This window comes from Neovison vison, chromosome 1, assembly GCF_020171115.1.
Source record: "Neovison vison isolate M4711 chromosome 1, ASM_NN_V1, whole genome shotgun sequence".
In the NCBI taxonomy this organism is placed as follows: Eukaryota; Metazoa; Chordata; class Mammalia; order Carnivora; family Mustelidae; genus Neogale; species Neogale vison.
Genome location: NC_058091.1, coordinates 276,176,845 through 276,204,812, shown reverse-complemented (window position 1 = coordinate 276,204,812; position 27,968 = coordinate 276,176,845). Strand labels below are relative to the sequence as shown.

The 27,968-nt window shown below is 47.0% G+C and overlaps 1 protein-coding gene across 5 annotated transcripts in view; it reads right to left on the bottom strand.

Moving 5' to 3' along the window:
• Window positions 1-9,990: 9,990 nt before the first annotated feature.
• SH3TC2 (SH3 domain and tetratricopeptide repeats 2) overlaps window positions 9,991-27,968 on the bottom strand; it is a 53,229-nt gene continuing 35,251 nt past the window's right edge. For 4 of the 5 annotated variants that reach the window (XM_044231829.1, XM_044231848.1, XM_044231839.1 and 1 more), the window contains 7 exons: window positions 26,161-27,858; window positions 25,874-26,054; window positions 18,859-19,009; window positions 15,712-15,834; window positions 14,386-14,536; window positions 12,532-12,728; window positions 9,991-10,887 (listed from right to left, as the gene is read on the bottom strand). In XM_044231829.1, the coding sequence (XP_044087764.1) occupies window positions 10,696-10,887; window positions 12,532-12,728; window positions 14,386-14,536; window positions 15,712-15,834; window positions 18,859-19,009; window positions 25,874-26,054; window positions 26,161-27,858 (2,693 nt within the window). In that variant the 3' untranslated portion in view covers window positions 9,991-10,695. Of the gene's footprint in view, window positions 10,888-12,531; window positions 12,729-12,779; window positions 12,938-14,385; window positions 14,537-15,711; window positions 15,835-18,858; window positions 19,010-25,873; window positions 26,055-26,160; window positions 27,859-27,968 lie in introns of those variants that run through there. The other variant, XM_044231858.1, reaches the window with a different exon arrangement.

Sequence of the window (27,968 nt, the reverse complement as noted above, 5' to 3'; positions counted from 1 at the left end):
GTGAATCACTTAACACAAGGCCCACCACAGGACAGGTGCTCAGTAACAGATTAAGACTATCCCCGGTCATGACTGCCTCCTCCTTCAAAATTGGGAAGACACCAGCTCGTATTTTGCAACTCATCCTAAACAAATGAAAATTATGCTGACTATTCTCAATAAACACCAACTAAGCATCTGCTCTGAATGTAAGCAGCCCTATCACCCAAGTCCTGAGTCACATGAATCTACCTGCAATAAGCAGGTAGATTATTGTTTTAATAATCTCTCCCTCTCGTAAGTGATAAGAAGTGTCCCAATCTGTATCCAAATTCTCATTCATTCATTTTTCTATGAACCCATTCACCAAACCTTTACTGAGATGCTACAATGTGTCAACACCGGGCACATCTCTGAAACCACAGAGCTGAATGACCCAGACCAGGTCCCTACTCTCATGGAGCTTCCAGCGAGGTGTGGTTATTTTTTTAAAGCCCCACAGATACTATAATGATAAACTGTGGTAAGTTCTCTGAAGGAAAAGCACAGGGATCCTTGAATGCTTGCAAAAGAGAGTACTTAATCTAAGAATACTAGAAGAAAGAAAGAGACACAGACTCTCCCTAACTGGAAAGAAGAGTAAGGAAAGCCACATAACTTGAAAGAGTGTCAGGATTTCTGTCTACATAATCCCTTAGAACTATAAAACAATCCAAAGTGCAAATCCTCCAGGTCATCTGTCTGTTTGGCTCTCTTTCCCTCCACCACTAGAGTCTCCAAGCTACGTGTTCTAGGACAGACAAAAGTCCATTTTGTTTGTTTCATGAATAAGTGGCTGTTTGGTCCCCAGGATTACCATGCAGCTGTTACTTAGCCTGTCCCACGGCAGGTCCCCCGGGAGGAAAGCAGATGTAGCAGGTGTCACTGCCGTCTGGTATGATGGGCAGAGAAGTGAGGGGCATTCCTGTGAGCATCTCTACAAAGCAAATGTCTGATCTATCTCCAGACAAACAAACAGCAAAAGTCCTTAATTTACAAGAAAGTTCAAAAACAAAGGTTTCACCTTTGCACACAGTAGTTGGCCCAGGCAGGAACGGTAAAGTAGTTGAGAGTCACCCGCATCGTGTTTATTAATATGATACTCAAGATCTGAAAGGTTAGAATCGAAGGCAGAAGAGATCGCCTACTTTAAAAAATTCTTTCCATAGATAAATAATTTGTAATTGGTGAAATTTCATAATCCCAAATAAAATAGAAGTTTAAGAGCATAGATAAACATTTCTAAATACTTTCAGTTCATGAAAAACTGTTTCTAGCACTCTCTATCCATAAGAATTGAAGCATCTCCACTCAAGCATGGCTTTCCCCAGCATGTTTGTTTCGTGAGATGGGTCTGGAGGTTGATGGTATTCCCAAGAGCTCCTTCATGATATCAAAAGTAGGCAATCCTCGTTGGAACTGGAGGGTATTATGTTAAGTGAAATAAGTCAGAGAAAGAGAAATGCCATATGGTTTCACTCAATCTGTGGAATTTAGAAAACAAAACAGATGAACACAGGGGAAAGGAAGGAAAAATAAAATAAGATAAAAACAGAGAGGGAGACAGACCATAAGAGTCTCTTAACTAAAGGAAACAAATTGAGGGTTGCTGGAGGGGAGGTGGGTGGGGAAATGAGGTAACTGGGTGATGGGGACTAAGGAGGGCACGTGATATCATGAGCACTGGGTGTCGTATGCAACTGACGAATCACTAAATTCTACCCCTGAAACTAGTAATACACTATATGTTAACTAAATTGAATTTAAATAAATTTTTTGTAAAAACACATGTCTATATTTCATTTCTGCCACTCAAGCTGCTGGTACCATGATGAGTGAAGCCCTCAAGGCTCCACCTGGCAGCCTCCGTTGCTCGGGTGTCCACACGCTTCCACTGCTGGCTCTGAGCTATCCTGCAAATTCCTTTCACTTACCCCATGCCTCACCTGAAATCTCCAAAATCTAATTTGTAATTTGTTTTGACCGATCGCCAACATGCCATTGTAAACTTTGTGTTCCTCCTTTCATTTTCCTTTTGGGAAAGGCAGTTTATCCTCTCTTCTAAGCTGCTACTTGACTGGTCAATGACAACCTCCATGTTTTTCTTAAGACCTCCTAGAAAATCAGTTCCCTCCAGTCCTGTTCTGGAGCAATTAATTTTCTGACCCACCAGACTCACTGTGTTGATTTCAGCCCCAGATTCCAGGCCAATGAAACAACTCTTCATCTCGCTTCTGTGGGTGATCTCATTAGTGATGGTGTCTGTCCCAGACACGCGTCACCTGATACGGACCCATAATACAGTGTAATCAGTTAACGCTCTTGGTTCAGTATCAGGGAGACACGAGTTCAAATCCCACCTCCACCACTTACTAGCTATAGACTAAGCCACTTCCATTCTTTCGATCTCAATGGAGATGAAAAGCAATTGTATCCTCCTCCAAGTGTTGTCAGATTACATGAGAAAATAGGTCCTCCTGCATAATATTTATTCAAAAATATCAACCCTTCTTTTTATTTTGATATGTGCTCATTCCCTGGTCTCAATAAAGTTGTCCATCAAATGATACGTAAGAAGAAACAAAGGCCAGCGCTCTCCTGTGCTCTTTGCGACGTCCCCCCAGGCCAGCACTTCTCAAACTGCAAATTAGTGAGTCTGTGAGAAACCAATTTAGCAGGTCATAAGCTGAATATTTTTCAATTAGAAAAGAAGAGTTTTGGGGGTGCCTGGGTGGCTGAGTGGGTTAAAGCCTCTGCCTTCAGCTGAGGTCATGATCTCAGGGTCCTGGGAGCCTGCTTCCCCTTCTCTCTCTGCCTGCCTCTCTGCCTACTTGTGATCTCTGTCTGTCAAATAAATAAATAGAATCTTAAAAAAAAAAAAAAAGAGTTTTAAAGTGGTTAGAGTAGGTCAGTGCACCTCACGTTATAAGAACTAAATGATGTTCTGTCAAAACTTGTATTATACGTATGTTTGTGCATATGCATACTGAGATACAAAGTAAAATGCAGTTCTCACTGTGTGTCACAGTGCAGGGGAGGAAATGTCTGAAAGCCTCTGCTGGAGGCCCGTCCAGGACTACTACATACATTCTTTGGTAATGTTGTACTATTTAAGAAGACATTGCTGCCCCCTACTGGAACTCTTGATTTCTCACAAAAAGAAGCCTTGCTTCTCTTTGCCCTTTGTGACCTGGTCACCCTCCCTGTACCCTCTCCCAAGGCTCACCCAGAGGGAATTCTTCCCGGGAGCTATCCAGATGCCCTGAGCACTGAGTCAAAGGCACCTGCAGAAGTGGGAGCTGGAGTTCTCACCTCTAAAATCATTTGGAAAGCGCTGTGTCCTTCCCTCCCACCCACCTTCCACAAGCCAAGCAGCCGGATGACTGAGTCTCCCCCACCCATGTTCTCCCTGCCTCACCCCTACCCCAGACCCTTCTGGGCATCACGGAGCCTCCCCAGCCCCCGAGCGGCCAGCTGTCTCTGCTTTCTCTGGGGAGACTTCAAGGCGTGCATCAAGAAACACATGATTGGATTACAAAGCAGCAAATAAGAAAGTTTAAATCTTGGCTTTACAATAAAACTGATGGATGGAGTCAGGCATTTTTTATAACGTAAGCCATTTGTATTAACCCCTTTAAATACAGTCTCGTTTGTTTTGCGTCTTGAATCAAACTTGTTTCTTCCTTGGGTAAAGGCCTGCCCCCAAAGAGAGATGTGCTTCAGCCATTTCCTTGTCTACGAGATGGAAGCAGGTCAACAAACCTGTCCTGTCACTCTGTGTTATACCAGGTGCCAGCCACTGTGTGTTCGGGACTTTTCTGTGTCATCTCGTCTCATTCTGGTGATGCAGGGCTCAGAGAACTTAATTATCCTGCTGAAGGTCTCACAGCTAGCAAGAACCAGATTCTTCTGACTCAATGCCTCCCTCGCCGCCTTCGCGCACTGCTGTCTGCTTGATTGAGGGCCGGGCCCGCTTGCTGGGATTTCTCCTTCCTCCCCTCCCGTTGTCTACACATCTCAATGGGAGCAGTTATCAAACAGGAAGGAGGTCACAAGGGCCAACCAAGTCAGGAAGAACAGGGAAAGACTGAGAAGCTAACACAGACCAGAGGTGACTAGGGGTACATGACAGTGAAATGCAGCGTGGTACCCTGGGATTCTGGATCACAAAAAAACGACTTTTGTGGGGAAACCGATGAAATCTATATAAAGACTGTAGTGTGGTGTTGTCATAGCCAGGTCCTAGTGGTCTTACCAGCTGCCTTCCCTGTTAGGGTCTGTTATCAAAAGAATGAGACTGAGACAGAGTGAAGGTTATGTAAAGCCTTATTTTATGCCATGTATTAGAAGTTAGACTGATCGGACAGGGGAATGAGACTGAGACAAGGTGAAAGTTATGCAAAGCTCTATTCTATGTCAAGCATTAGACGTCAGACTGACTGGCCAGGCCTGTCCCGGAAGAGAGCGACCACTCCCAGTTTATAGGCTCAAGAATTGACTGACTGACTGACCAGTCAGGGCCGCCTCCGAAGAGAGCGACCCCTCCTATTCTTACAGGCTACCTTTTATTGGGTAAAACTGCAACCCATATCTTGGTATCTCAACCCACTGGGTTTGTGTGTCTCTTGCTGATTGGCTCGTTTCATCGGGTCTGGTGACGTGTTATTCAAGATTACTCTATACTAGGAACTGTTACAAACAGTATTTTCTGGGAAGGCTTTAGTCAGCTAACATATTCAGTGGGAATAGTAAGATCATCGTCCTTCCCAAGATAGAGTCATTTTGGTTTGGGCAAGACCTTCTCACGGTTACAGTTAGTACTTCATACTGATTAGATGTCTCTATCTGGCCTGACTCGTCCTTGTATTCTGGGCTCTGTTAACAGGAACTAGCTGATTACATTTTACTGGTTTCTCGGACTTGTTTCTAAGTAAGTTTCTCTGGGGGAGAGGGTCAATTTAAGTTTACTGTACAAACAACAAAATGGCTATTTAACCAAGATGGAGTCGCTCTGATTAAATAGGTCCTTACATTCCCGCGGCCTTGTCAGCCATTCCTTACAGCTTCCAGAATCATCTTTCTAATGCACAAATCTGACCATGTCTTGCTCTCCTGCTTATAACTTGTCCATGGTTCCCACTCACTCTCGGCTCCCCCTCTAGCAGCTTCTCCCACTTCCGCTTCCCTACCTCCCTAACTCTGCTCCAGCTTTACTAAACTCAGTGCTATTTTCAGAAAACAACAGGTCCTCTCCACCTTCTGGAATTTTGCTTGACACATGCCTGTCAACTCCATACCCCACAACTTGCAACTGGAATTAAGTAGATCTCTGTCTATCTCTCTTTCTGACTCAGTTCAGTTGTTACTTCCTCCAGGAAGTCCTCCCTGATGCCCTGGGTCCCATGCTGGGTGAGGTGGCCTCACCTGAGTTCCCATAACACCCTATAATTTGCTTCCACCACAGAACTTCCCATCCTGGATCACATTTGTATTTTCCCCTTCCATCTCTCAACACTGAACCCCCACTTCCCTGAAGTGGGAAGTAGGTATCAGGCATGGCACTGAATAACATTGTCATTGTGAGGATTTTAGTCCTTTGCGCTGCTGCCTGCATTTCTTTGATTGCTCCAAGACAAGCGTGTTAGTCGTTTGCAATGTTCCCTGCCTCTTGTTCATCTTTTTATTGTCAAATAATAATGCCAGATCAAGCCGAGGCCAGGCTCTTGCCGTGGGCAACAGGACCTAGCTTGAATGTCATGCACTGTTTTGTTTTCACTGTATTTGTTTTCATTTATGAAATTCTATTTCTGGAAAGCACAACTTGTGTTTTCCTTCTACACAGATCAGTCATCCTTTATAAAATTAATTTATATGAGTAAAGAAAACAAATCAATTTAGAAGAAGTTTGAGAAATGGTTGCTTGGATGGCACATAATAGTGAGAACTGCCGAAGTACTTACACACATGCGCACACACACATGCACACACACACGCAGGCACGCATGCGCACACACGCGCGTGTGCATGCACACACACATACGCATGTGCATCCCTGCAGGAAGGTCGCCCTGAGCAAGAGAAGCACTATTAGTGCCGCAAAATCCTTGGGTCATGAGATCCAGGGTACTGCTGTCTTTGCCACTAAACATCCTCTGTAACAGGGAAAAAAATTACTTTTTTATTTCTCAGTTTACTCACCGACAAAAGAAGAGAATAAAATAAGGTCATAAAAAATACATATGATTTCATCTCCCAGATACAAATCTCATTTCCTGCTTTCATATGATATGGAAACAACATTGCTGAGAAGGAACCTAGAGGTGATTATCCTTTTTTTTTTTTTTCGAAAATTTTATTTTATTTATTTATTTGACAGAGAGAGATCACAAGTAGGCAGAGAGGCAGGCGGGAGGGTGGGAAGCAAGCTCCCTGCTGAGCAGAGAGCCCGATGCAGGGCTTGATCCCAGGACCCTGAGATCATGACCTGAGCCGAAGGCAGAGGATTTACCCACTGAGCCACCCAGGTGCCCCTGATTATCCTTTTTATATCACATATCAGAGATCTGACAGGTATAGAGTCTCAGGGACTTACCCAAGGTCACAGTGCAATTTAATGTCAAATTTAAGACCAAAATACAGGTCTTAGCTAACCTAGTGACCTGTTTCTCCCCCTAATTCTGACACTTTCCACCCCTATACACTCCCTCCCCAGGTAAACTTCTGTCAGAAGAGTTACATAATACTTACAAAGCACAAGCAAACACACACATACACACACACACATGCACATGTACACAGAGAAACAATTTGAAGAAATCTTAAAATAACCAAGAAGCAAATAAGAAAAGGGTGAAAGCATATCGGATTTCAGAGTGGTAACACTGTTGGGTAGGGAAAAAAATGCACCTGAAAGCTGAGAAAATACATTACGGGTTTTTCCACATTGGTGCAATTCCCTTCTTAATCTTTATTCAGGTTAGGTACAGGCAGCCAGGAGCTGGGTGGCTCTCACAACTTTTAGGGGAGGATTAGGATAAAGAGCATAATGAATTCATTCCCCTTCTCTACTGTAAGAGAACCTGCTTAAATATGGACCAGATCAAATCACCACTCCATGCTCTGTGGATTGGGGGCAGGGAGAGCATCAACGTGATTTCATATTTTTTTAAGTGGGATTCTTAAACACTTTTAAAGACTATGTTAGCAGAGCGATTTCATACAGGATGTAGTAATGGCAATGATACCATGCAATGTTTTTCTCATTTAAAGATTAATCCTACCCTCATCTTTGGAATTATGTTGAACATTCTTTTAAAAGATTTTATTTATTTATTTGACAGAGAGAGATCACAAGTAGGCAGAGAGGCAGGCAGAGGACAGAGAGAGGGGGGGAAGCAGGCTCCCCGCTGAGCTGAGAGCTGGACATGGGGCTCATCCCAGGATCCCGGGATCATGACCTGAGCAGAAGGCAGAGGCATTAACCCACTGAGCCACCCAGGCACCCCTATGTAGAAAAAATTTTTTTTAATATTTTATTTATTTATTTGACAGAGAGAGAGATCACAAGTAGACAGAGAGGCAGGCAGAGAGAGGGGGAAGCAGGCTCCCTGCTGAGCAGAGAGCCCGACACGGGGCTCGATCCCAGGACCCTGAGATCATGACCTGAGCTGAAGGCAGAGGCTTAAACCACTGAGCCACCGATCTGGGTAGAGGCAAATGTACCAGGTTTACAGATGAACCAAAGTGTGTAGAACCAGAAAATTGTAGCCAAAATTCCCAATGAAATATAAAATGGGTGGATTAATGCCCTTCCCATAAAAATACATAAATAAATAGAGGAGATATGTATATATCTACAAAGGTAGATATATATCTGTCATACACAGATTTGCAGCAATTGAGAAAGATCTAGAGAAACAGAAGCTCACATGGAAGGAGGTTTCGACTAATCGTAAGCTGAATGTGAACCAGAGGAAAGATGTGACTGCTGGAGAGAAGAAATATCTTATCGCAACCTTAGACTACAACACTAAATTGCATTAAGTACAGTAACCTCCCTCTGTACTCTCCCCACAAGCCTGTTCTGAAGACTGGTGGGTTGTGGGAAGCACAGCTCCACAGCAGAGGAGCTGAAACTGGCATCCGGCCAGAGGAGAGTAATAGGTCAGGGAAGAAGGGAGAGGGACTGTAACCTGAAGCAAATGGGGAACGGTTCATGGCATGGGTTGCAGGGCCAAACAAGCTCTCTTCAAAATAATATGTGTAACTGTTCTGGAACGCATGTGCCCCTGTCTGTCTCCCAGGAATGTTGTGGGAAGGACGCTGCGTGGGAGGTCAGACCCATCCACAACATCCCTCCCCGCTCAGGGATTTTACGGTTTGTGATGGGAACAAAATCACATCTATTTTACATGGTCGTGGATTAGGTCACTTCATTTCCTTCTTGGAGAAGAATATTCTAGAACAGAGAGCGTTTGACAACCAACTGAGATCCAAAGGAAAATAAGACGTACTGATGCGTAGATGACCTTAATGACTAGAAGATGCCATGTGGACTCAACTCCTCGCCCCAATCCCAACCCACCACACTACCAACCGTCTGGTGGGCCCAAGAAGCTAGAAATTAAGGGCAGTGATTCCGACAATAAAATCTAAGCTGCTGGGCATCTGTGGCCAGCACTATGGCTAGATCGTCTAGTACGTTCCCACATTTCAGAACAGGGGTGAACCCCCTGCATCAGGATCACCTGAGTTGCTCATTTTAAAACGCATGTACCCTGGGGCATCTCCCAGACCTACCGAATCAGAATTCTTGGAGTCAAAACCAAAAAGTTCATTTCCAGCAAGTTCTGTGAACAATTCTTTTGCACATTATCTGAGAGCCGTGGCTCCAAAGCAGTGTTTCTAATGCTTTCGTGTGCATTAGAATCATCTAGAAAGAAAGGCAAAAGCTAGGGCTCCAGAGATTCTGATTCAGAGGTCCTAGGGGGGCCCCAGAATCTGCATTTCTTTTTTTTTTTTTTTTAAGATTTTATTTATTTATTTGACAGAGAGAGATCACAAGTAGGCAGAGAGGCAGGCAGAGAGAGGAGGAAGCAGGATCCCCGCTGAGCAGAGAGCCCGATGCGGGACTCGATCCCAGGACCCTGAGATCATGACCTGAGCCGAAGGCAGCGGCTTAACCCACTGAGCCACCCAGGCGCCCCAGAATCTGCATTTCAAACAATCACGCAGGTGAGGCTGTTGCCGCTGGTCTAGTCAGAGGACTGTAGTTGGAGCTCGCTGCCTTAGGGAATTCCTGATTCTATTCTCAAAACACTCAGATACGGAGGTAGGCAGCTTCTGAAAAGCCCCCCAGTGATTCCCTGCTTCCTGATGTTTACACCCTTGGTAAATACCTTTCCCTCCTCCTGTGGGCTGGACCTAGCGACTCCCTTATAATGAACAGAATAGGCAAAACTAATGGGATGGCCCTTCTGAGATGAGGTTCTGCCAAGACTCTGTTCTCTCACTCGGCTCTGTCTCACTCACTGGCTCTCGGACGAAGCTGGCGGCCATGTTGTGAGCTGCCCTGTGGAGAGGCCCACATGATGGGGATCAGGGGGCAGCCTCCGGCCAACAGCAAGCAAGGAACTGACTCCTGCCAACAGCCATGGGTGTGAGTTTAGAAGCAGAGACTTCCGCTAGCTAAGCTTGAGAAGACTGCAGCTGACAAGCCTTGACTGTAGCCTTGTGAGCCGCCCTGAGCCAGAAGACCAGCAAAGCCAAGCTTGGGTTCCGGCCTTCCAACAGAAACTGTGAGATAAAGGGTGTTTCAAACCACCACACATGTTATGCAGTGACAGAAAACTAATAGAGATGATTTTTTGAGGAGCAGCCCTGAAATCCATATGGCACCTTGGTACTTAACCCAACTTTCAGGCCTCCTCCTCCTCACCTCTCCCCATTAGAAAGGACACAAATATGCATAAATGTAGATGAGCAATATTTAATAATATACACTATTTACATGTAATGTAATTTTCTTAGTGTTCGCTGTTTCAGCCTTGGCCCTTGGGGAGCCTCCCAGACTTTCCAGAAGGTATGGGGGAGCAGACCCTCAGGCAGGATGGAGAGGTGAATCTGTATGAGACGCCCCAGGACCTTTGCACCGACCTGGCCATTCTAAGGCCGTCTTTTGAGCTGAGAGCATGGTGAGTTCCCAGCCACCAGCCCCAGGAGCAGGAGGAGGAGCACCTCCTGTGGCTGAAGAAAGAGAAGCAAGAAACTACCAGTTTCTCTGGGGCAAGGGGAGGGGGCTTTCCCTGAGAGAAGTCAGTGAGGGGAACAAAGTCTGGCTTCCAGACTCTCCAGGGCAGTGCCTGATTTCCTCACTGTGGTCAGGAGAGAGGCTCCCCACGGGGCAAGCTTTCCCCATTTCTTTAGAACTGTGTGTTGACAAAGTACGTTTCAGCGGATGTACCTGCAGACTAGAGTCCACTGGAAACACTCTAGACACAAAGCTAGGACTTCCAATCCCCGCTCTATCATCCATTCCTTTCGTGACCCTCCTGGAAGGAGCCCCTGTCCCTCTGAGCTGTGCTCATCCCCTGGAAGGACGCTCCAGGTCAGGTGCAGGACCCCGGGAAGGGAGGCAGCTCCGGCCATGGACCCCGGTCAGATCTGGGCCATCAGTCCTCAGAGGGCCAGCCCCCCACTGCTCAGCCACCGTGCCCTCTCTGAGGAGCGCCCGGAGGGGCTGCTTTGCCACAGAGGGCTCTGGCAGATGTGGTCCAGCCTGCTCCTGATGCTGTCCTGCAGCTCCTCGTCACCCAGCAGCACTGCTGCTGCCAGGGCCAGCTGGAAGTACTCGGTGGCATCGTGGGCATCCTAACCCCATGGCAGGGGCGCAGAGAAGAGACAGTGGTCAGCAAACGTTTCCGGGAGAGGATAAGAGGCAGTGCTGGGGACTCGAACTCAAGCTTTGTTCCGCCCTACACACTTTCCACCCCCCTTCCCCTGGTTCCTGGGAGAGCTCCCACCTCACTCTACTATGGACTGGACAGGTGACAGTGCTCCCTGCAGTGGCCCTCTGCCATGGCCACAGGGGTGGTATCTTACCCAGGCACCTTACCTCAGCCAATCGTGAAGCGGCATGGTCCTGGGCCGGGGACCTCAGGGATCCCTAAATAACCCAGGCCACCTAGCCCAGTCACTTCCTGGGACCTCTCAGTGTAACCTCACAGAGCTAATGGTCCCTCCCCCTTTTAGCCACAGGCTAATAGCTGGACCCAAAGGACCCCCAGGAAACAGATAAGTAGAAACATACAGAGCAAAGAGAAACAGGAAAAGGTGAGGAAATCCAGGATGATGTTTGAGTACCAGCATCCAGAACTCCCTAAAACTCCTGAATTTATACTCAAACTTGCCAGTCACTTGAACCAATAAATTGCCTTTTTTGTTTAAGCTAATTTGAGTTGCGTTCTTCCGCCTGGCAATCCCTAGATTCCCTGGTTGGGAACCTGATCAGATGCACTTTGTCCCTGAACCATTTCTCCGGAGCTATGGGACAGAAGCAAGATGGCTGCGAGTCCTTCACTACCCCGTGGTCCCTCCCCACATGGCAGGAATGAGGAACAGATGCTTCTTTGGGTGAGATTCAAAAAGGGATGTCTGGTTCCCATTAACCCTCACAAGTCAATAATTAATTCAGGCCAGAAACAACGTCTGGCAAATAAGAAAAGGACAGCAGAGTTGCCCTGAGGTTCCCCTGGGGGCCAAACACAGGCGTGACTCAGAAGGATATTAAGAGATTAAGGGCCCTACTGGTGCAGACAGGGACCTCTGGTAAGGGGAAGCCAATGCCAGAGACAAAGTTTGAGGGCCAGAATGGTAACAGAAACTTCCAGACCACCAACACAGTTCTAGAAGTGGCTGGAAAAATAAGAAGCTCTAAATTCAACTCCTGTTGAACAAACAGGAGGGTCAGGGCTGAGGCCTGGTTAGGACAGAGGCACGCCTGCTTTTGTAGACCGCACCTCGCGATCTCAAACGTGGTAGCGTGTACCCAGATTTCTCCTAGAGTTTCATTTAACTTTATAAGAAGTACACGATGACTGACTAGTTAGCCTATAATATTTTGAAGACACACCGTTAAGTATTAATTTTTTATTTTAATGTTGGAGCTTATAGTTCCTTTGTTTCGTGTGTTGTGTATTTCCATAGGCCCCTCAGGAACTCCCAGGCACGCGGCAAGGTCCCCATGGTCCCTGCCAGATAAAGTGGCTCCGGAAGTCATAGCAGGGCAGGGAGAAAGAGGAGCTAGGATCTCTCTCCTCATCGGACGGGAGCATCTTTGAGATCTCCCATGGGGCTAAGTGAAAATAGCCATCATGTCTCCAGAGGAGTCATTCCCCACCCTATGAGATGTGACTTCCCATCTTGGGCCACTCGACTGTACCCTGAAGGCATCCAGGGAAGAATAGGGTGGGAATGCAGCTCTCTCCAGGACCTCGTCTTAAGCTGGGCTCTTACCTTCAGCTGGTAAAAGGTGAGTCGCCCCAGGCGATAATACACCTTCACATAGTACAGGGCCTCCTTGGGGCTCTGCAGCCAGGGGGAACAAAGGGACAGAGTCTTCAGGTAGCAGTCCTCAGCCATCTCGTACATGTGCAGGGAATAGTAGACTGTAGCCAGACGGTGAAAGGCCACCAGCTCCTGCTTCTGATCTCCTAGGAATCGGAAGACCAAGGGAGAGATCTCGCAGCCAACACTTGCCGACATCCAATTACTCACCCAGGCGCTGCTATTTTTTGAAGGTCTTTTGGGATCAGGGACTTTGCTTGGGATGCACGGAACAAAGCAGAAGAGATCGTCTCCTGGGACATAGAAGTTCCTCAAATAATCTCACACTTCCTCACACACAAAGGCAAAATTTCACCTGTGGTAAGGGATGCGTAAGAAAACGCCAGGCTCTGGGAGTGACTGCTCAGAGCACGTGTGCTCTTCAAGACTCGAGGACAATGCCCTGAAAAAAACTTTCTCTTTATTACAGAAATCTCTGTAACTCAAGGTTCTGGGAAATAATTATCCCCAAGTCCCTGTAATGAGACAAGACTAGCTTAATGGGGTAGCTAAGGATTCTTTGTAATGAATGATTCTGTAGTACAAACGCCTTCACCACATGGAAGTTTCCCCCTTCAGAGAGCTTCCTGGGGCTAGCCCCAGAAGCAATCACCCTCTGGCTCCTTCACCAGCCCAAGGTCTCAGATGACTACAGAGAACCCACCCCCTTCTCCCTGCCACTTTTAACTCATGTTTAGAACCTTGTTTCTAATGGGTCTATGATTTGTTACTTTGGTTTCTGGCGGCTCTGTTGTTTTAATAACCAACTCCTTTAATACACAGTGGCCTTTCAGAGAGAACAAAGGCTTCCCATTGTGTTTCTGGAATATTCGCAAGGTGGCTGTTTGATGCAATTTGAAAAACATCACTTTTAAGCTTCAAAGAGACAAAAGCCAAAAATAAAAGAAAAAATCCAGGGGAGAGAAAATTTTCTGATATGGAAAAATCCAGTCACAGGGAAGTACATAAAAGGGTGGATATACCCTCCTTTCAGCTAGTGTCCAGGGAGGGACAAAGAGTGTTCAGAGCGGGAGCTGCCTGGGGCTCCCACCACCTTTCCTGAGATAGCAGACTGGCACTCAGATAAGATTTTCTGCAGTAAAGAAAAAGGTAGGAAAAACAGACAGAGAGCTCTGAAGTGCAATTAGACACAATAAAGTCCAGTGCCATCCACATCTCAAGCCCTTGAGAATGCCCAGAAGTCCCTTCTAGAATCCTCTCAGAAGACTCCATTTGCCCCTACATCGAATCAAACCTTCTCTAATCAAACCTGCTTTTCCTCAAGACCAACATTCAAGAGGACAGGGTTTTTTTAATTTTTTTTTTTAATTCTGCCTTTTTCCTATTCTAATGGCACACATTGTTTCCTACCAGTGTCTGTGGTCATTGCAAGCTTTTTCAGCTACACAGTGAGTTAGGTTCACGGGAGTCTGATCTTCATTTACTTTTCAATTCCACGTGGAAAATGTGCTTTCGACTAACCATCAACCCATTAAAAATTTAGGGCAGAGGCCTCTAGTAACAGGGGCACTGCCTGTACACAGGATAAAATACCATTTACCCTGAACTGGGAATAAACCCAACAGAGGAACCATCCCCATTTGCAAATGACACACTTGCTTACAACAGAGATTGCAGTCGGACCAGGGATTCGAACCCACATGGTCTGACTCCAGAGCCTCTGTTGTTACTGCTTCGTCATTCCCCTATTGGATAAGCCTTTAGCCCTCTCACTCAATATGGCCGACCATCAGGACAACCTACCTATGACCATGCTGAGTCTGGCCGCCAGGGTAGCAAACTCCAAAGCCTTCTCATAGCCTTCTAGGCTGATCTGCAGCTCTGTCAATTTGTTGAAAACCCGGAGCTCTGTTCTCATGGCCTTCATCCTCCTCGCTAAAGGAATGGCCCCAGCCTGAGAACAGAAGCACATGGAAGCTTAGTCCAGCTAAGAATCCTCGGTATAGACCATACTCTAGGAGGCTTACATTCTGCTGATAAGGGTTGGGGGGATGGCTGTGTTTCCATGCATGGCTCTTCACAGCTCACTCTCCTGGTCCTTGCTCTTGGTTGCTCTGCCCAGATTTTAGAAGTAGGAAATTGAAGGTCATGAGACCTCCCAAGACATTTCCTAAGATGACATTTCTTGAGGTCACGAGGGAATGTAGTCATCTCCCAACCAGGTGATCCATTAGCACCCACAGTGCCATCTGTGGGGTATGCCTATGGTGTCAGAGAGTGCCCAACAAATGGTCATTTCTATTATTTTTATTATGGTAGAATTGTAGGCAGGTCACTTCATCTCTCTAGATTTAATTCTCTCATCTATAAAGTGCATATGAAAATGACTAGCTCAATAGTCAGGGACATGCTTCTTGTTCTCCCCACCCCTACATCAGTGCCTGGCATGTACTGGGTGCTTGATAAATGTTTGATGACTGAATAAAGATCTGAACAAGCAAATGAATGCATAAATGAAATTTTAGGGTCAAATAAGATCATGAGGTTTCCAACCTTCAGTCAGTGATGAACAATTACAATTTTGACATATCTGCTTAACATATGCACAATTATTTAATTACTATTATTTTTAAGTCGACTCTCTTTTACTACTTTACCTCATCCTTGACAATAATATCTGTGAAGTCATGGGTTTGATGTGCTGGTGTTACATACTTTTAATTTTTAAAACATATGTGAATGCACACTTGATAAAAACATAATAAAACAAAAGTATTCATCTGGGGAACCGTCATCTCCCACCATGCCACCAGTGGTACACAGGAACATTCTGGTAAACACAGAACTATGCCAGAAATGGTGAAGTACAGCATACCGAAGAGGTGTAATTATTTTGGTGCGTTTTCCCAGAAAGGACAATTTGTCAAATCTAGGAATGACAGAGTTTATCGACCCCTTCTTTGAGAGCCTATTGATTGGAAATAGGAAGAGCGCATGGGCACTGGATGAGGAAGGAAAGGAAAGAAAAAGGAATCCCAGCACGAGAAGGAACAGGGACCCCAGGCCACATGACCCTGCCCACATTTGTTTCAGGGTCCAGTTGGGTGCATGGAGCAGCCCAGGACTTACTCGGTAATACTCCACGGCACAGTGTCTGTGGCGTGTCCCATTGAAGAACACATCACCTGCTTCTTCATAGAGTTTGAGAGCCAGAGAAGGCTCCTCAGACTTCAAGGCCTTCTGGATGGCTGCCTGGATGGGACAGAGACAGGTGTCAAAGGCAGAGGCCTTCCAAATATGCACAGGAGTGGCCAGAGTGACATCCTAACCACCTGGTTTAATGCTCTGCTCACACCCTCCAAATGCTGAATTATCCTCCACGCTCACAGGACTAGTAGGAAGCCTTTGCGACCTCCTAGTCCAGCATTTCCCCATCATGGTATGATGGTATTAGGAGACCTAGAGAAAGTTTTGAGCAGTACATAGACAAACATCTTATGTTTTAATAGTTCAGTATTTATTTTGATGTGTTTTAGAGGAAAAGCTGAATAATACACCCACACCTGTGACTTCAGATAGTGTTACTTAATGTAAAAAACTAAGTTGACTTGAAGTTGAGTCAAAGAAAATAGTAACAATACAGAAAATACATGAACATGGCCAAGCCATGAACTTCGCCTACAAATGACTGCAGTTTGGAAAACAGTGATCTCATCCGACACCTGCACTTCACAGATGGAGAAACTGAGGCTCGGAAAGGCAAAGGAAACTGTGTTTACATAATAGTTAGTGGTAAAGACATCCTGGTGCCCTCCAGCCCCATACCCTTCTCTTGGGCACCCAGGAGCTCTTTCTCTCTCAGGCACTTCCAGATTGCATCTAAACAGAATTTGGAGATGAAGTTCAAGTGGGGGATGGACCCCAGAACATCTGTAGCACCGCTACGGGACCTCAGAGAGCCTGAGGTCAAGAATGGCCCTACAGAACAGCAGGCAGCAATCTGGGGTTGTGGAGGCCTGGGACCGGGCCTGGGCAGGGAGTCAATAGGGCAAGACCCCCCTGTAAATGTTACTGCATGGCTACACAGTGGAACAGGCGAGGAGATGGGATCCTGCCATCTGAAGGTGCTGCCGCCGAGCAACGCACGACCCCATGGCTCCCTCTGGGCCTCTCCTCCTGGAGAGGGAAAGGTGAGACCTAATTATCTGCTCTCTGAAAGCCCTTCCAGCTCTAACATCCCATGGCAGAAGAATGTAGAGACTGAGAGCAAAGGCATTATGTCACAATGTCCGTGTGCAGTTCTCACGACTTACCAGCCGTATCACCTTGAGTACGTTACTCAGGCTCACTGAGCCACATCCATAAAATGGGAGGTTGAGTAGAAACTCCTGCTGCATTTGGAATGAGGGTTCAACTACAGCAGGTATGTGACATGCTTGCAAAGCCCCTGTGCACAGTGAGCTCACACTCAATGTCACACAGCCATAGTTAATACTCTGTGGACGTGCGTTTGTGTGAGCTTAGTAATAAGGGCAATAATAAGGGAGTAAATAAGAAATGGAAAGGAAGAAAACTGGCGTATTTTCAATGGAACAAATAATATATAACATCATAATGTCAGCATTATGCAGATAACAGAAATGATTATTAAAAAGAAAAAATCCAAGGGATTTTTAACAATATATTTTTAATAATAATGTTAAAATACCATTTATTAGCAAGACAGGAAACAACGTGTGTTGGAGAGAATGTGGAGAAAGGGGAACCCTCTTACACTGTGGGTGGGAATGCAAGTTGGTGCAGCCACTTTGGAGAACAGTGTGGAGATTCCTTAAGAAACTAAAAATAGAGCTTCCCTATGACCCTGCAATTGCACTGCTGGGTATCTACCCCAAAGATACAGATGTAGTGAAAACTAGGGCCAATGTTTATAGCAGCAATGGCCACGGTCGCCAAACTGTGAAAAGAACCAAGATGCCCTTCAACGGACAAATGGATAAGGAAGATGTGGTCCATATACACTATGGAGTATTATGCCTCCATCAGAAAGGATGAATACCCACCCAACTTTTGTAACAACATGGATGGGACTGGAAGAGATTATGTGAAATAAGTCAAGCAGAGTCAATTATCATATGGTTTCACTTATTTGTGGAGCATAACAAATAACATGGAGGACATGGGGAGATGGAAAGGAGAAGGGAGTTGAGGGAAATTGGAAGGGGAGATGAACCATGAGAGACTATGGACTCTGAAAAACAATCTGAGGGTTTTGAAGGGGTGGGGGGTGGGAGATTGGGGGAGCCAAGTGGTGGGTATTATGGAGGGCACGTATTGCATGGAGAACTGGGTGTGGTGCATAAACAATGAATTCTGTTATGCTGAAAAGAAATTTAAAAAAAAAAGAAAAAATCAAGTAATTGTGAAACATTCACTATGCATACATCTAATAAAGGGGTTTCATGAATGACATATAAAGAACTTTTAAAAATCAATAATAAAAAAGCATCAATAAAAGAATGGGAAAAAATCTTGAGCAGATAAAAGAAAGTATAAAAATGGTCAATAGGACACAAAAAGGCACATAACATGATTTGTCATTGGGGAATTATTAAATAAAGCACAATGAGAAAATAAAAAAAAAAAAAAAGAATTTACTAAGTCCCAAGCATTTAGTAAATGCTTGCTTCGCATAGGCATTTATGCAAGTGACGCACCTAAACCTTACCCTAAGAGACTGGGTTTGCTTTGCCCATGAAGACACTGAGGTCCCATGACAGCTGATATAGCAAACCCAAGGTCACACAGTCCAGAATCAATGGCCCTGTTATTGGATTCCAGGCCTGTCCCTCCCCAAAGCCCAGAATTTTAATCACTGCACTCTGCTGTATCTCAGGTATTAAAGGAACACAAGAAAAAAAGACTGGAAGAGGACGATAATGTTAATGCCTTGCACACATCAACCTTGCCTTGTATTGCAGCAAAACCCCAAAGTCAAGTTGTGTATTGAGCTCAGCAAAAATAGATCTACTTGACATGACAGATGACTGAGTCTCCTACCACATTCTTAGAGAACTCATGCAGGTATCTGGGACTCAGGGACTGCCAGTCACCAGACCATCCTGGTCTCTATCTTCTGCCCATGGAACATCCCAGGGTCGACCCTCCAAGGCCTTAGCATGGATATCACTACTCTCTAGCTATATCTGGTCACTTTGGAGGGTAGATCTATCTACCCTGGCCCAGGTGGGCAGGTAAGGTCTGCAGGAGTCCTACCTGCAGGTACAACTCCACCAGCTCGTCCTCCTGCATGAGGTAGTGGAGTCGCCCAGCTCCAAGCCAGGCCTCAGCAGCCTTGTCTTTCTCCCCAAGGTCAATGAAGATACGCAGGCTCTCCTTGATGCAGGTGAGAGACTTCCTGAGAGACCTGGGGGGACAGACACAGACCCATTAGCTGTGAGTCAAGGAACCCCTCCAAGGGGCCTTGGAGTCATTAAGCACCATAGGAAATCCTGGCTCTGCCTCAAACATCTGTGCAACCTTGAGAACATATTTAAAAACAAAACAAAACAAAATTAAAAAAAAAAAAACAGAAAACCTCTCTGTGCCTTAGTTTCCCCATATGTAGGATGAGGGTATCATTGTACCTGACTCAGAGGATTGGTGGAAGAATTAAATGGGATGGAGAAACTGGAGTGCCAAGAACAGTGCCTCCCACAGAGTAAGTAACAGTAATGAATGCTCATGTTAGTTGTCACTTTCATTAGTAAGGCCCGTGGTCCATCCATCTTTCAACTGCACTATGGGAAAAACTATGATTTTCCCATAAGCACCTATAACATATAGGGGATGCCAAATGCATATTTACTGAACAAATGCATGAACAAATGACTATTGTGGTAACTTTAAATGCTCAAAAAGATGCTGATGTTTTGTTTAAGAAGAAAAAATCAAAGAAGGGCAAGAGTTTCAAAAGGTTGATGCTTAATGGAGGACTCTAATCATCTGGAAAATTGTCTTAGGCAGAAAACTCTTCTCCCATGACAGGCATTAATGACAATATGAGGCACAGGTAATGTAGTGTGGCACATATTCAGAATTCTAGAACAAGAAGGAACATTGAACATCATCTCGTAGTTCTCTGCTCCAGCAGCAATTAGAATCACCCAGATCTTTGAACATACAAACATAGACAAAGTGACCCCAGTGCATTGACACGCCATGGTAGCTAGGAGACTCTGGGAGCATTTTGTCAAAGCTCAATAACAACTTGACTGAAAGATCCAACCCAATCCCTTATGTTATAGGGAAACAGGCCCAAGGGTAGGAAGTAATTTGTACAAGGTTGCACAACACTTCAGGGGAAGATCCAGGGGTAGAATTCCCTTCTCTTCAGTCCCAGCCCAGACCTCATCCCACAGTGCCTACCCTCCTCTGAGACTCATGGCGCTCCAGCAGAAGCATTATCTGGGAGTTTATTAAAAACACAGACCCCTGGGGTGCCTGGGTGGCTCAGTGGGTTAAAGCCTCTGCCTTCAGCTCAGGTTATGATCCCAGGGTCCTGGGATTGAGCCCTGCATATGGCTCTCTGCTTGGCAGGAAGCTTGCTTCCCTCTCTCTCTCTCCCTACTTATGATCTCTGTCTGTCAAATAAATAAATAAAATCTTAAAAAAACAAACAAACAAACACACAGACCCCTAGAGCTATCTCAGACTCACTAAGTCCTAATAATTACAGATGCAAGCCCTGAATCTGATTTGTAATGCACTGAGGTTATCTGTTATCGTTAAAGTCTGAGAACCACTACTCCAAACCATACAGATCCTTCTAGAAAAACTGGTCCTCATCAACTGACTGTATAAACACTCGAAGTTAGGAGGTCCTCACCAAACCTCATGATGGACAGTTCAACCCCAGCCCCTTCGTGCACACTGATGGAAACAAGCATCACCTTCAACTGATGCAGTCCTGATTTATCTTGGTGAAGAGGCAGCTATTGGCCTTCTAGAGAAAGTGCCAGCTGTTTGGCCCTTGGGAGTCTTGAGAAGAAAGAAATCAGGTTTTCCCCACTGCCCAGCTCCCAGTATGACATCCAGGATGGACACAGGCTACCCTCTCTCAAGTGTTAGAATGTCAGACTTGCTGCTGAGACCATGCCAGGAGCTGAAAGCTGCAGGCAATGCTGGGCTGTTCGCCGGCCTCTCCGGTTGAGCTAGGACAAACATGGGCCTCTTTTATCACTGAAGCCCTGTTCTTCTCTTGCCTGCTTCGTACCGCCCCCTCCCAGACCTCAAGCACAGTTTCTAAGCACTGCTCTTCCCACTCCCACTGGTACAGTTGACAAAGACAGAACACATATATCTCATCCTCCTATTTCCTGCTCTGCTTTCCTTTATTACCATTTGCTGTCCTGGGAGACCCTTAGGCTATGGTTGTTTTCTCCAGACCCCCAGGGAGCAAGATTTGGGTTATAGCAAAGAAGCCAATTACAGAGGAAGAGAGGAACTTTGCTTCTTAGACCTTTTCTCTCCGAGCTCACTATGACTGCGGATGAGAGATCAGTATTTCCAAGAAACCCCCAATAAAGGCAGGCAGGACTTACAGAAGCCTAGCTACTCACACAGCACCATCAAGACTCCTTGTGCATGCAAGGTGCCTCCCACCAGCATGTATCCCTGACCCATGATGTCCAATAAAAACACACATTAAGTTCTGGACGTGGGAGGTGGTTTCCTGTCTCCTTGGTCTTATCATGCCAGCCATCGCCAGCCTTTGTTACCCCATTCATTTGCATATGCCAGTAGCCCATGGCATGTCACCCACCAGCTTGGCCTGGAATGGCTCAACGTCCCAGTTCCTTCAGCCCTGCCTGCCGCAGGCTCTAGGTGTGGTTTAGTTCCCAAATCAGAAGAAGTAAGGAGCCTGCTGGGGCGGGTAAGGGGGCGGCGGGGGTGGGGGGTGACAGCCTTCATCCCAAATGTGCACTCCTGGGCCACCTATGCCTAGGCCCTGTCAGGGTGTCTCTCCTCTTCTCCAATTCTGAGTCCTCTGTTTGCCATTTCTCCTTTCCCTAAGTTTTGGTCTAGTATTACAGCTAGGTCCTATTCCTTCCTTCCCACTTGGCCCTCAGCCATGAACTTGTGGCCAAGTGACTCTGATGTACCTGCATTCCCAGACTTCCTCTTTCCCTCCCCTACCGGGGCTTTCCAGATCCCTGCCCCACCCAAAGGAGCGCCCGTCTGACCTCTGGGCCCAGCCCTCACTCACTGGTCCTGCCCCATTGCCATAATAAGAACGGCTCCTCGCCAAGGGCTGACCCTGTGCCAGGGGTTGACATACGAATTTTCAGTATACATTCTGAAAACCTGTACACATTCTCCCATGTAAACCTCAGAAACACTAAACCATGAGGGACTTTAGCCCATTATACAAATAAGGAAACCCAGTGGGGACTTTTTATCTTGTCCAAGTTTGCACTGTTCATTTCTAAAGCTTCACGCTGAGCCCTCCGCGGTTTTGTCTCGTAATACGTGACAGTAATTGTTCCCTGATACTTACTGACCACTCAGCATGCATTATTGCATGTAATCATCACAGCAACACTAGGCGAGCTGTAACATTATTACATCCATTCTTCTCATGGGAAAAATAAGGCTCAGAAAGGGTAAGTGACAAGGACTGGGTAATAAATGCTGTTTAAACCAGAGTGTGACCCTGAGAATCTCACTCCAGAACCCCACACACTCCTTCAAGCAGGGCTCCATCGTGGGCTCCGAAACCAGCCTATGGTAAGGTTTCTGCTTCTTTTTTTTTTTTTTTAATTTTTTAAAAAATTTATTTGACACAGAGAGAGAGAGATCACAAGTAAGCAGAGGGGTAGGCAGAGGGAGAGGAGGAAGCAGGCTCCCTACTAAGCAGAGAGCCCGATTCGGGGCTTGATCCCAGGACCCCAAGATCATGATATGAGCCACCCAGGCGCCCCAGGTTTCTTCTTCTTTTACCAGTCCAATAACCTGGAAGTTTTGAAGAACATAAGCTACTTCAAACCCTAAACAAAGTTTCCTCACCTACAGAAGTGGGGTGGTGAAGTGCGTCCTAGCCTCGTGAGCAAACGAGGACACATCAGTGAAAGCAGTTCTTTCCTTGCCTGGGATTACAGAAATGTCCGTGATTGGTTGCGTTCATTACACTGAAAACCAAATGGTGAGGCGTTTCTTTTTTTTTGTTCCAAGGGAATAAGGAGCGTAAGAATGAGAATAAACGCCAGGATTAATGACTTCTGGGCTACGGTTATATTCATGTGCAAAGAACTATTACTTTGTGAGGTGTTAGTGCATGCCAGGCATGTCTTCTTTCTAAAGATAACATGCATGTCCTCCATGGCACCTACCACCATTTATAGGATACCTTTGGTGAATATGGACATAAATATTGTCAATTTCTTGAACTAGTCTGTAAGCGTTGTGAGCTTAGGGACCATATCTCTCTGTCAGGTGTCCGGGCTATAGTAAATGCTCAGTAAATTCTTATAGCATTTATTCAATAGCACCTCAGAATTCCCATGGATCCCACCTGGTTCAGCTCTAAAACAAGGTACAGTCTGCATTATGTCACCTGAACACAAAAAGGAAGATCCCCAAGGACTGTGTTTTGAGAAATCAAAAACACCAGCTCCTACAGTTGTCACCCTGGAGGCAGAGAGAGCCAGACTCTAAAGGTACTGGACGAAGGGACAGCAAAGTGTTCCAAGGCAAAACCCCAAAGGCTGGGCCACATCATCTTCTTTCATTCTGTTCCTACAGTTCCCTGTGCCCCATACAGTTATCCTGAGAGTACATGTTGCTTGGCAAACGCCATGTGCTCACTGAACGCATCAGTCACCATTACGACCGCCATTTTCGCTATGGCTGCTCGCTGTCCCAGTCCGGAGGCCCACTGCTCCCCACCCCAGCCCACCCCCACACTCCCTCCTCGGGCATGGGGTGGAGGCCTCTCTCTCCTCCACTACCCATATCCACTTGAACACCCTCCTTCCTCAAACCTACAGAATGCCTTCCAAATATGTCCCCACCTTTCCACAGCTATTGCTGGTCGCTCCACCCAAAATGCTTGTTCTCTTACCCTCCTCCACTTCCCAAAATCTTACTCGTCCCTCATGGCCCTCCTCAAACATCACCGCCTTCATGAAGCCTTCTGTGACCGATCCCCAACCCTCAGCTGAAAGTGTCCTCTTCTTTCCCTCCACATCCGCCCCCGCAGATGCCTGCCGCCTCACCCAGGAGTGTTTGCTGCTTTTGAGATTCATGAGGATGGAAACCTCACTGGGAGAATTTAGTTGAAGAAATCTGTCTGTATATCAAGACCCACTTTATGCACATCCCCTAGAAATCAGGGCCAGAAAAACATTTGCTCCAACAAATACATTTGTTTCTGTTGGGGTTTTGTTTGTTTGTTTGTTTTTGTTTTTTTAATCAGATAGCGAGAACCTCTTGTGGCTTTCCCCTTTCTACCTCAGCTACCAGGAAGCTTACAGCGAAATTACAGTAACCCCTCCAGGTGTGTGCAAATACTGTTTACCTGTGTCTGCCGGGCACCCTGTAGGAGGAGATGATTTATACATGCTAAGTAAGTGTAGACTCATAGCACGTTCTCCCTGATGGACCAAGCTTCTCGTAAAGGAATAATGACCTTTTCTTTGCAGGGTTTCCTCTGACACCCAAGGCACTTCTCCATCTACTTCTTCGGGTCACTCACACTGGGGGTAAAGCAGGAGCAGGGGAGATTTACGTCCTCCCAATTACACAAGCAAAACCTCAGAGATTAGATTTCTAGATTAGGGTTAAAGATCCCCATTTGAATCAACTTCTAGAACAATGGAATGAGGATAGCCAAAAACCCATTCCCCCATAAAAGGACATTCAAAAGGTGTCCTAGAATGAAAGCAGTGTCACGCTGGGGCCACACATCCTGTTCCCTCCCATGCTGTAAGGATCTGCAACTCCCTTCCCAGAACAAAAGGCAGAGACACTTGGAGATCTGGAGGACACCTGATTCTTGCAAGAGAGGGAAAGGGTGAGGGAGACAGAGTGAGGGGAACAGAGAGAGAGAGAGAAAATTTGTTATCTGATTATTAGCGGTCTGGTTGTCCGGGGGCCCATGGTTGCCACATTGCCTAGAAAAGCAACACTTGTCATTCAATTAGCTTCTTCTCAACCACCTCTCTGGTAGCAATGATCCCGGCTCTGTTTTAGATGTCCTTCATAATTATGAATACAATGCCACGATACTAATCTGTTGCCAAATGAAGTCGGACATCTTGTAAACCATGCAGAGTGTAATGGAATCAATTAAAGACCTGTTGGGAAGCAGAACTGAACGAGGGGGAAGCAGATCCCAGCCCGCAAGGAGATGAGAGAAGAGAAAGGCAGCAGGACATGGCGGGATACTTCACATGGGAACAATTTAAAGATCAAGAGGTTGAAAGAAGCTGCCCAGTGGAACAGATACGTTTTGGTATATTTTGCACAAAGGAGCCTTTTGAAGAGAGGGCTGAAAAGTCCGTCACAAAGGATCGTTCACGGAGCTGTTAGGCAATTCTGCCCAACCCAAGCTAAAAGTCAGCGCTCCTTTGGGAGTTGAATTTGTGACTTAACCACAGGGCTGCCATTCTTACCTAAGTCTCTTCACGAAACGGTGGAAATAAACTCAGTTCTGTCATTTCTGGCTTCACTTTAGAGGGAGGGTTCCAAATCAAACTTCGTTACAATGAAGTTGTCCCCACCTGCCCATGCATCAATTTACTTTGGGCTGTTCCTCTAATACCCACCCGTCCTCAGGTAACCAAGGCCTCCTGAAGGTGCCAGCCTGGGTGTAACTGGCACCTCTCCGAGTTAGGGACCCTCAGCCAGAGTCACATGATACTGGTTACGGACACACCCAAGCAGCTGTAACCCAGCCAATGTCACCAAGCCACCTCTACGGATCGGGCCCTGTCCCAAGTGTTCCATGGGAGTTGACTCATTTATTCCCCACGTGACTACTAGAGCGTAGACGCCACCATTATTGTCTTTGATGAGGAAGCTGAGGTAGGGCGAAACGAAGTAGCTTGCTCAGAGGCACACAGCTAATCAGTGAGAGAGGACACCGTGCAGTGGCCACAGGGCCCACGCTCTTTTCCCTGATGCCATAAACACACCATGAGCCTGCGAACTTTACTTCCAGAGGAAGAGAATGCTATTTCTCTTGAAGGAAGATGAGCTGTGTCTAGGCCGGTCCCCAAGCCCCACTCACCTGGCTGTGTTCAAGTTCCGATAGAGCTGCCCGAGAGACTCAAGCAGCCTTCCCTCCATCTCTCGGTCCCTGAGTTGCTGAGCCAGGGTCAGCCAGTGCTCGTGGTAGGTGATGCAGGCCTTGGGGTTTGGGCATACAGAGCTGTAGAAATGGCAGAGGGATTTGGTGACCTGAAGCTGACCTGAACATAAAGCGGGGACATGAATGAGATCGCTTGAAATAGGATGAGGGCAAAGCGTGCTCTCACACTTTTCTCTAAAGCTCCCAGTAGCACAGGACATACTCACTCTTTAGGTGTCGATGCCTTAAGCCAAACAGCAATGCCATTTCATAACAAAGGCGGCCATTGGCCAGCTGGCGTCCATGCACCAGGACTTGGGCCAACCAGAGAAGGACCTGTACTAATTCCATGTCTGTCTCCATGCTGGTCTGGAGTTCAGAATAGAGTCGGATGGCCTGCAGGAAATAGTCCTTGGCTGGCTGCTCAGCCCAGGACTTAAGGGTCAGATGGCCAAGATTGGCCAAAGTCACCGCCTGGTTACGCACATTCCCCATTTCCTGAGCTCTGTTCAAGGCCCGGAGATAGCTCTTGGCTGCCCTGTTCACCCGGCCTTCACCTTGAAGGGCAAGTCCCAGGAGGTTATGGACCACCCCCTTTTGGGTGATACTGTCTGTCTCCTTCTGGGAGTATAGGAGTGGCTCGAGGATGTCCAAAGCCTTTTTTGCCTGGCTGGCTAAGAGATACGCCCATGCCAGGCAGAGGGAAGACTCGAAGGCTTCCTGCTCACTCAGCCGCTGCCCTAGCACCAAGGCCTGCCTCAGGTAGTGGATGGCCCCATCGGGAGACCTATGTTGGAGGAACACTTTGGACAGGATGAGACACAGGGCCCTATGGGTGCTCCAACTGGCCAGCCCCTCACAGGCAGCCAGTGCCTGCCTGAGTGCTGGGCAGGCCAGGGCAGAAATTTCACCCCAGCTTGAAGAGGGAACTCCAAGGAGCTTGGTGGTGTTCTGGAGAACCAGGTAGACCTGCCAAATTGGAAGGGACATCCCTTGGCCGCTCTGGGTGCCACGTTCCTGGACAGAGGCCACTGTGAGGTGCGGGAGATACTTCTTATCATACAGAAAACTCAAGACGGTTGCTGTAGCCTCCAAGTCAGGAGGGTGTCCGGAAAGGAGCTGCAGGCGCTCAGCGAAGGGCAGGACCTCCTCATGGCGGCCCAGGCTCAGGAGCAATCGGATGGCCAGGAAGCAGGCCCTGGCCTCCAAGGGACAGCTGCCTGTCACAATACCCTGGCGTAGTACGTAGGCCACCACATCGAGCTCATTTTTGGTACTAGACTCCCGGTCAGGCAGGCAGGCCAACAGGGCCCCTGCTTTTTCCAGCAGAGCCGAGCCTCTATGCCTCAGCCTCTGCCTCAGATAGATGGCAGCCAGATTGGTGTACAGAGCAGCCACCAGGGATAGGTCTTCAAATGTCCCATCGAGGATGTACATAGCCTCCTCAAAGTACACCCGGGCCTGAGAGAGTTTGACCTTCCTGACACTCAGCCGGCCGAGGAGGAAGCAGAGCCGGGCGTGGGCCCAGGTCCTGCGGCCCCGCTTGGCCCACTTCCTTGAGGCCTCCAGGTAGGCCACAAGTTCGTCCTCCTCAGAGAAGCTGTAGAAGGAAGACGTGAGGAAAGAGAAGGAGAAATCATAGAGGCTCTTGAAGTGGTCAGCATAACCCTCGTGATCCAGAAAAGCCAACATAGGGGCGAAGTTCTCTGCCTCCTCCTCTTCCTGACCAGTGTTTAGGTCCACGAGCAGTTCCGGGTCATCGAGGTCATTGGGCTCAGGCAAGTGATAGCTGTCCGAGGCAGCTGAGAGGAGCTCCTCCTCCGGGCTGGAGTCCTCAGAGCTGCTGGACTGTCTGGAGCCCACGGCCTGATGCTCCTCCCAGGCTCTGCCAGGCCTGGCCTCCTTGAAGCCTTCCGGCTGGGATGCTGTAAGGGACAGGCAGAGTTGAGCAACATGAGCACATGCAACTGTGGCGGCCAGCTCCTGGCAAGAGGACAGGATGCTGTTCTGAAGGACGGGAGGTCAGGTTCAGCAT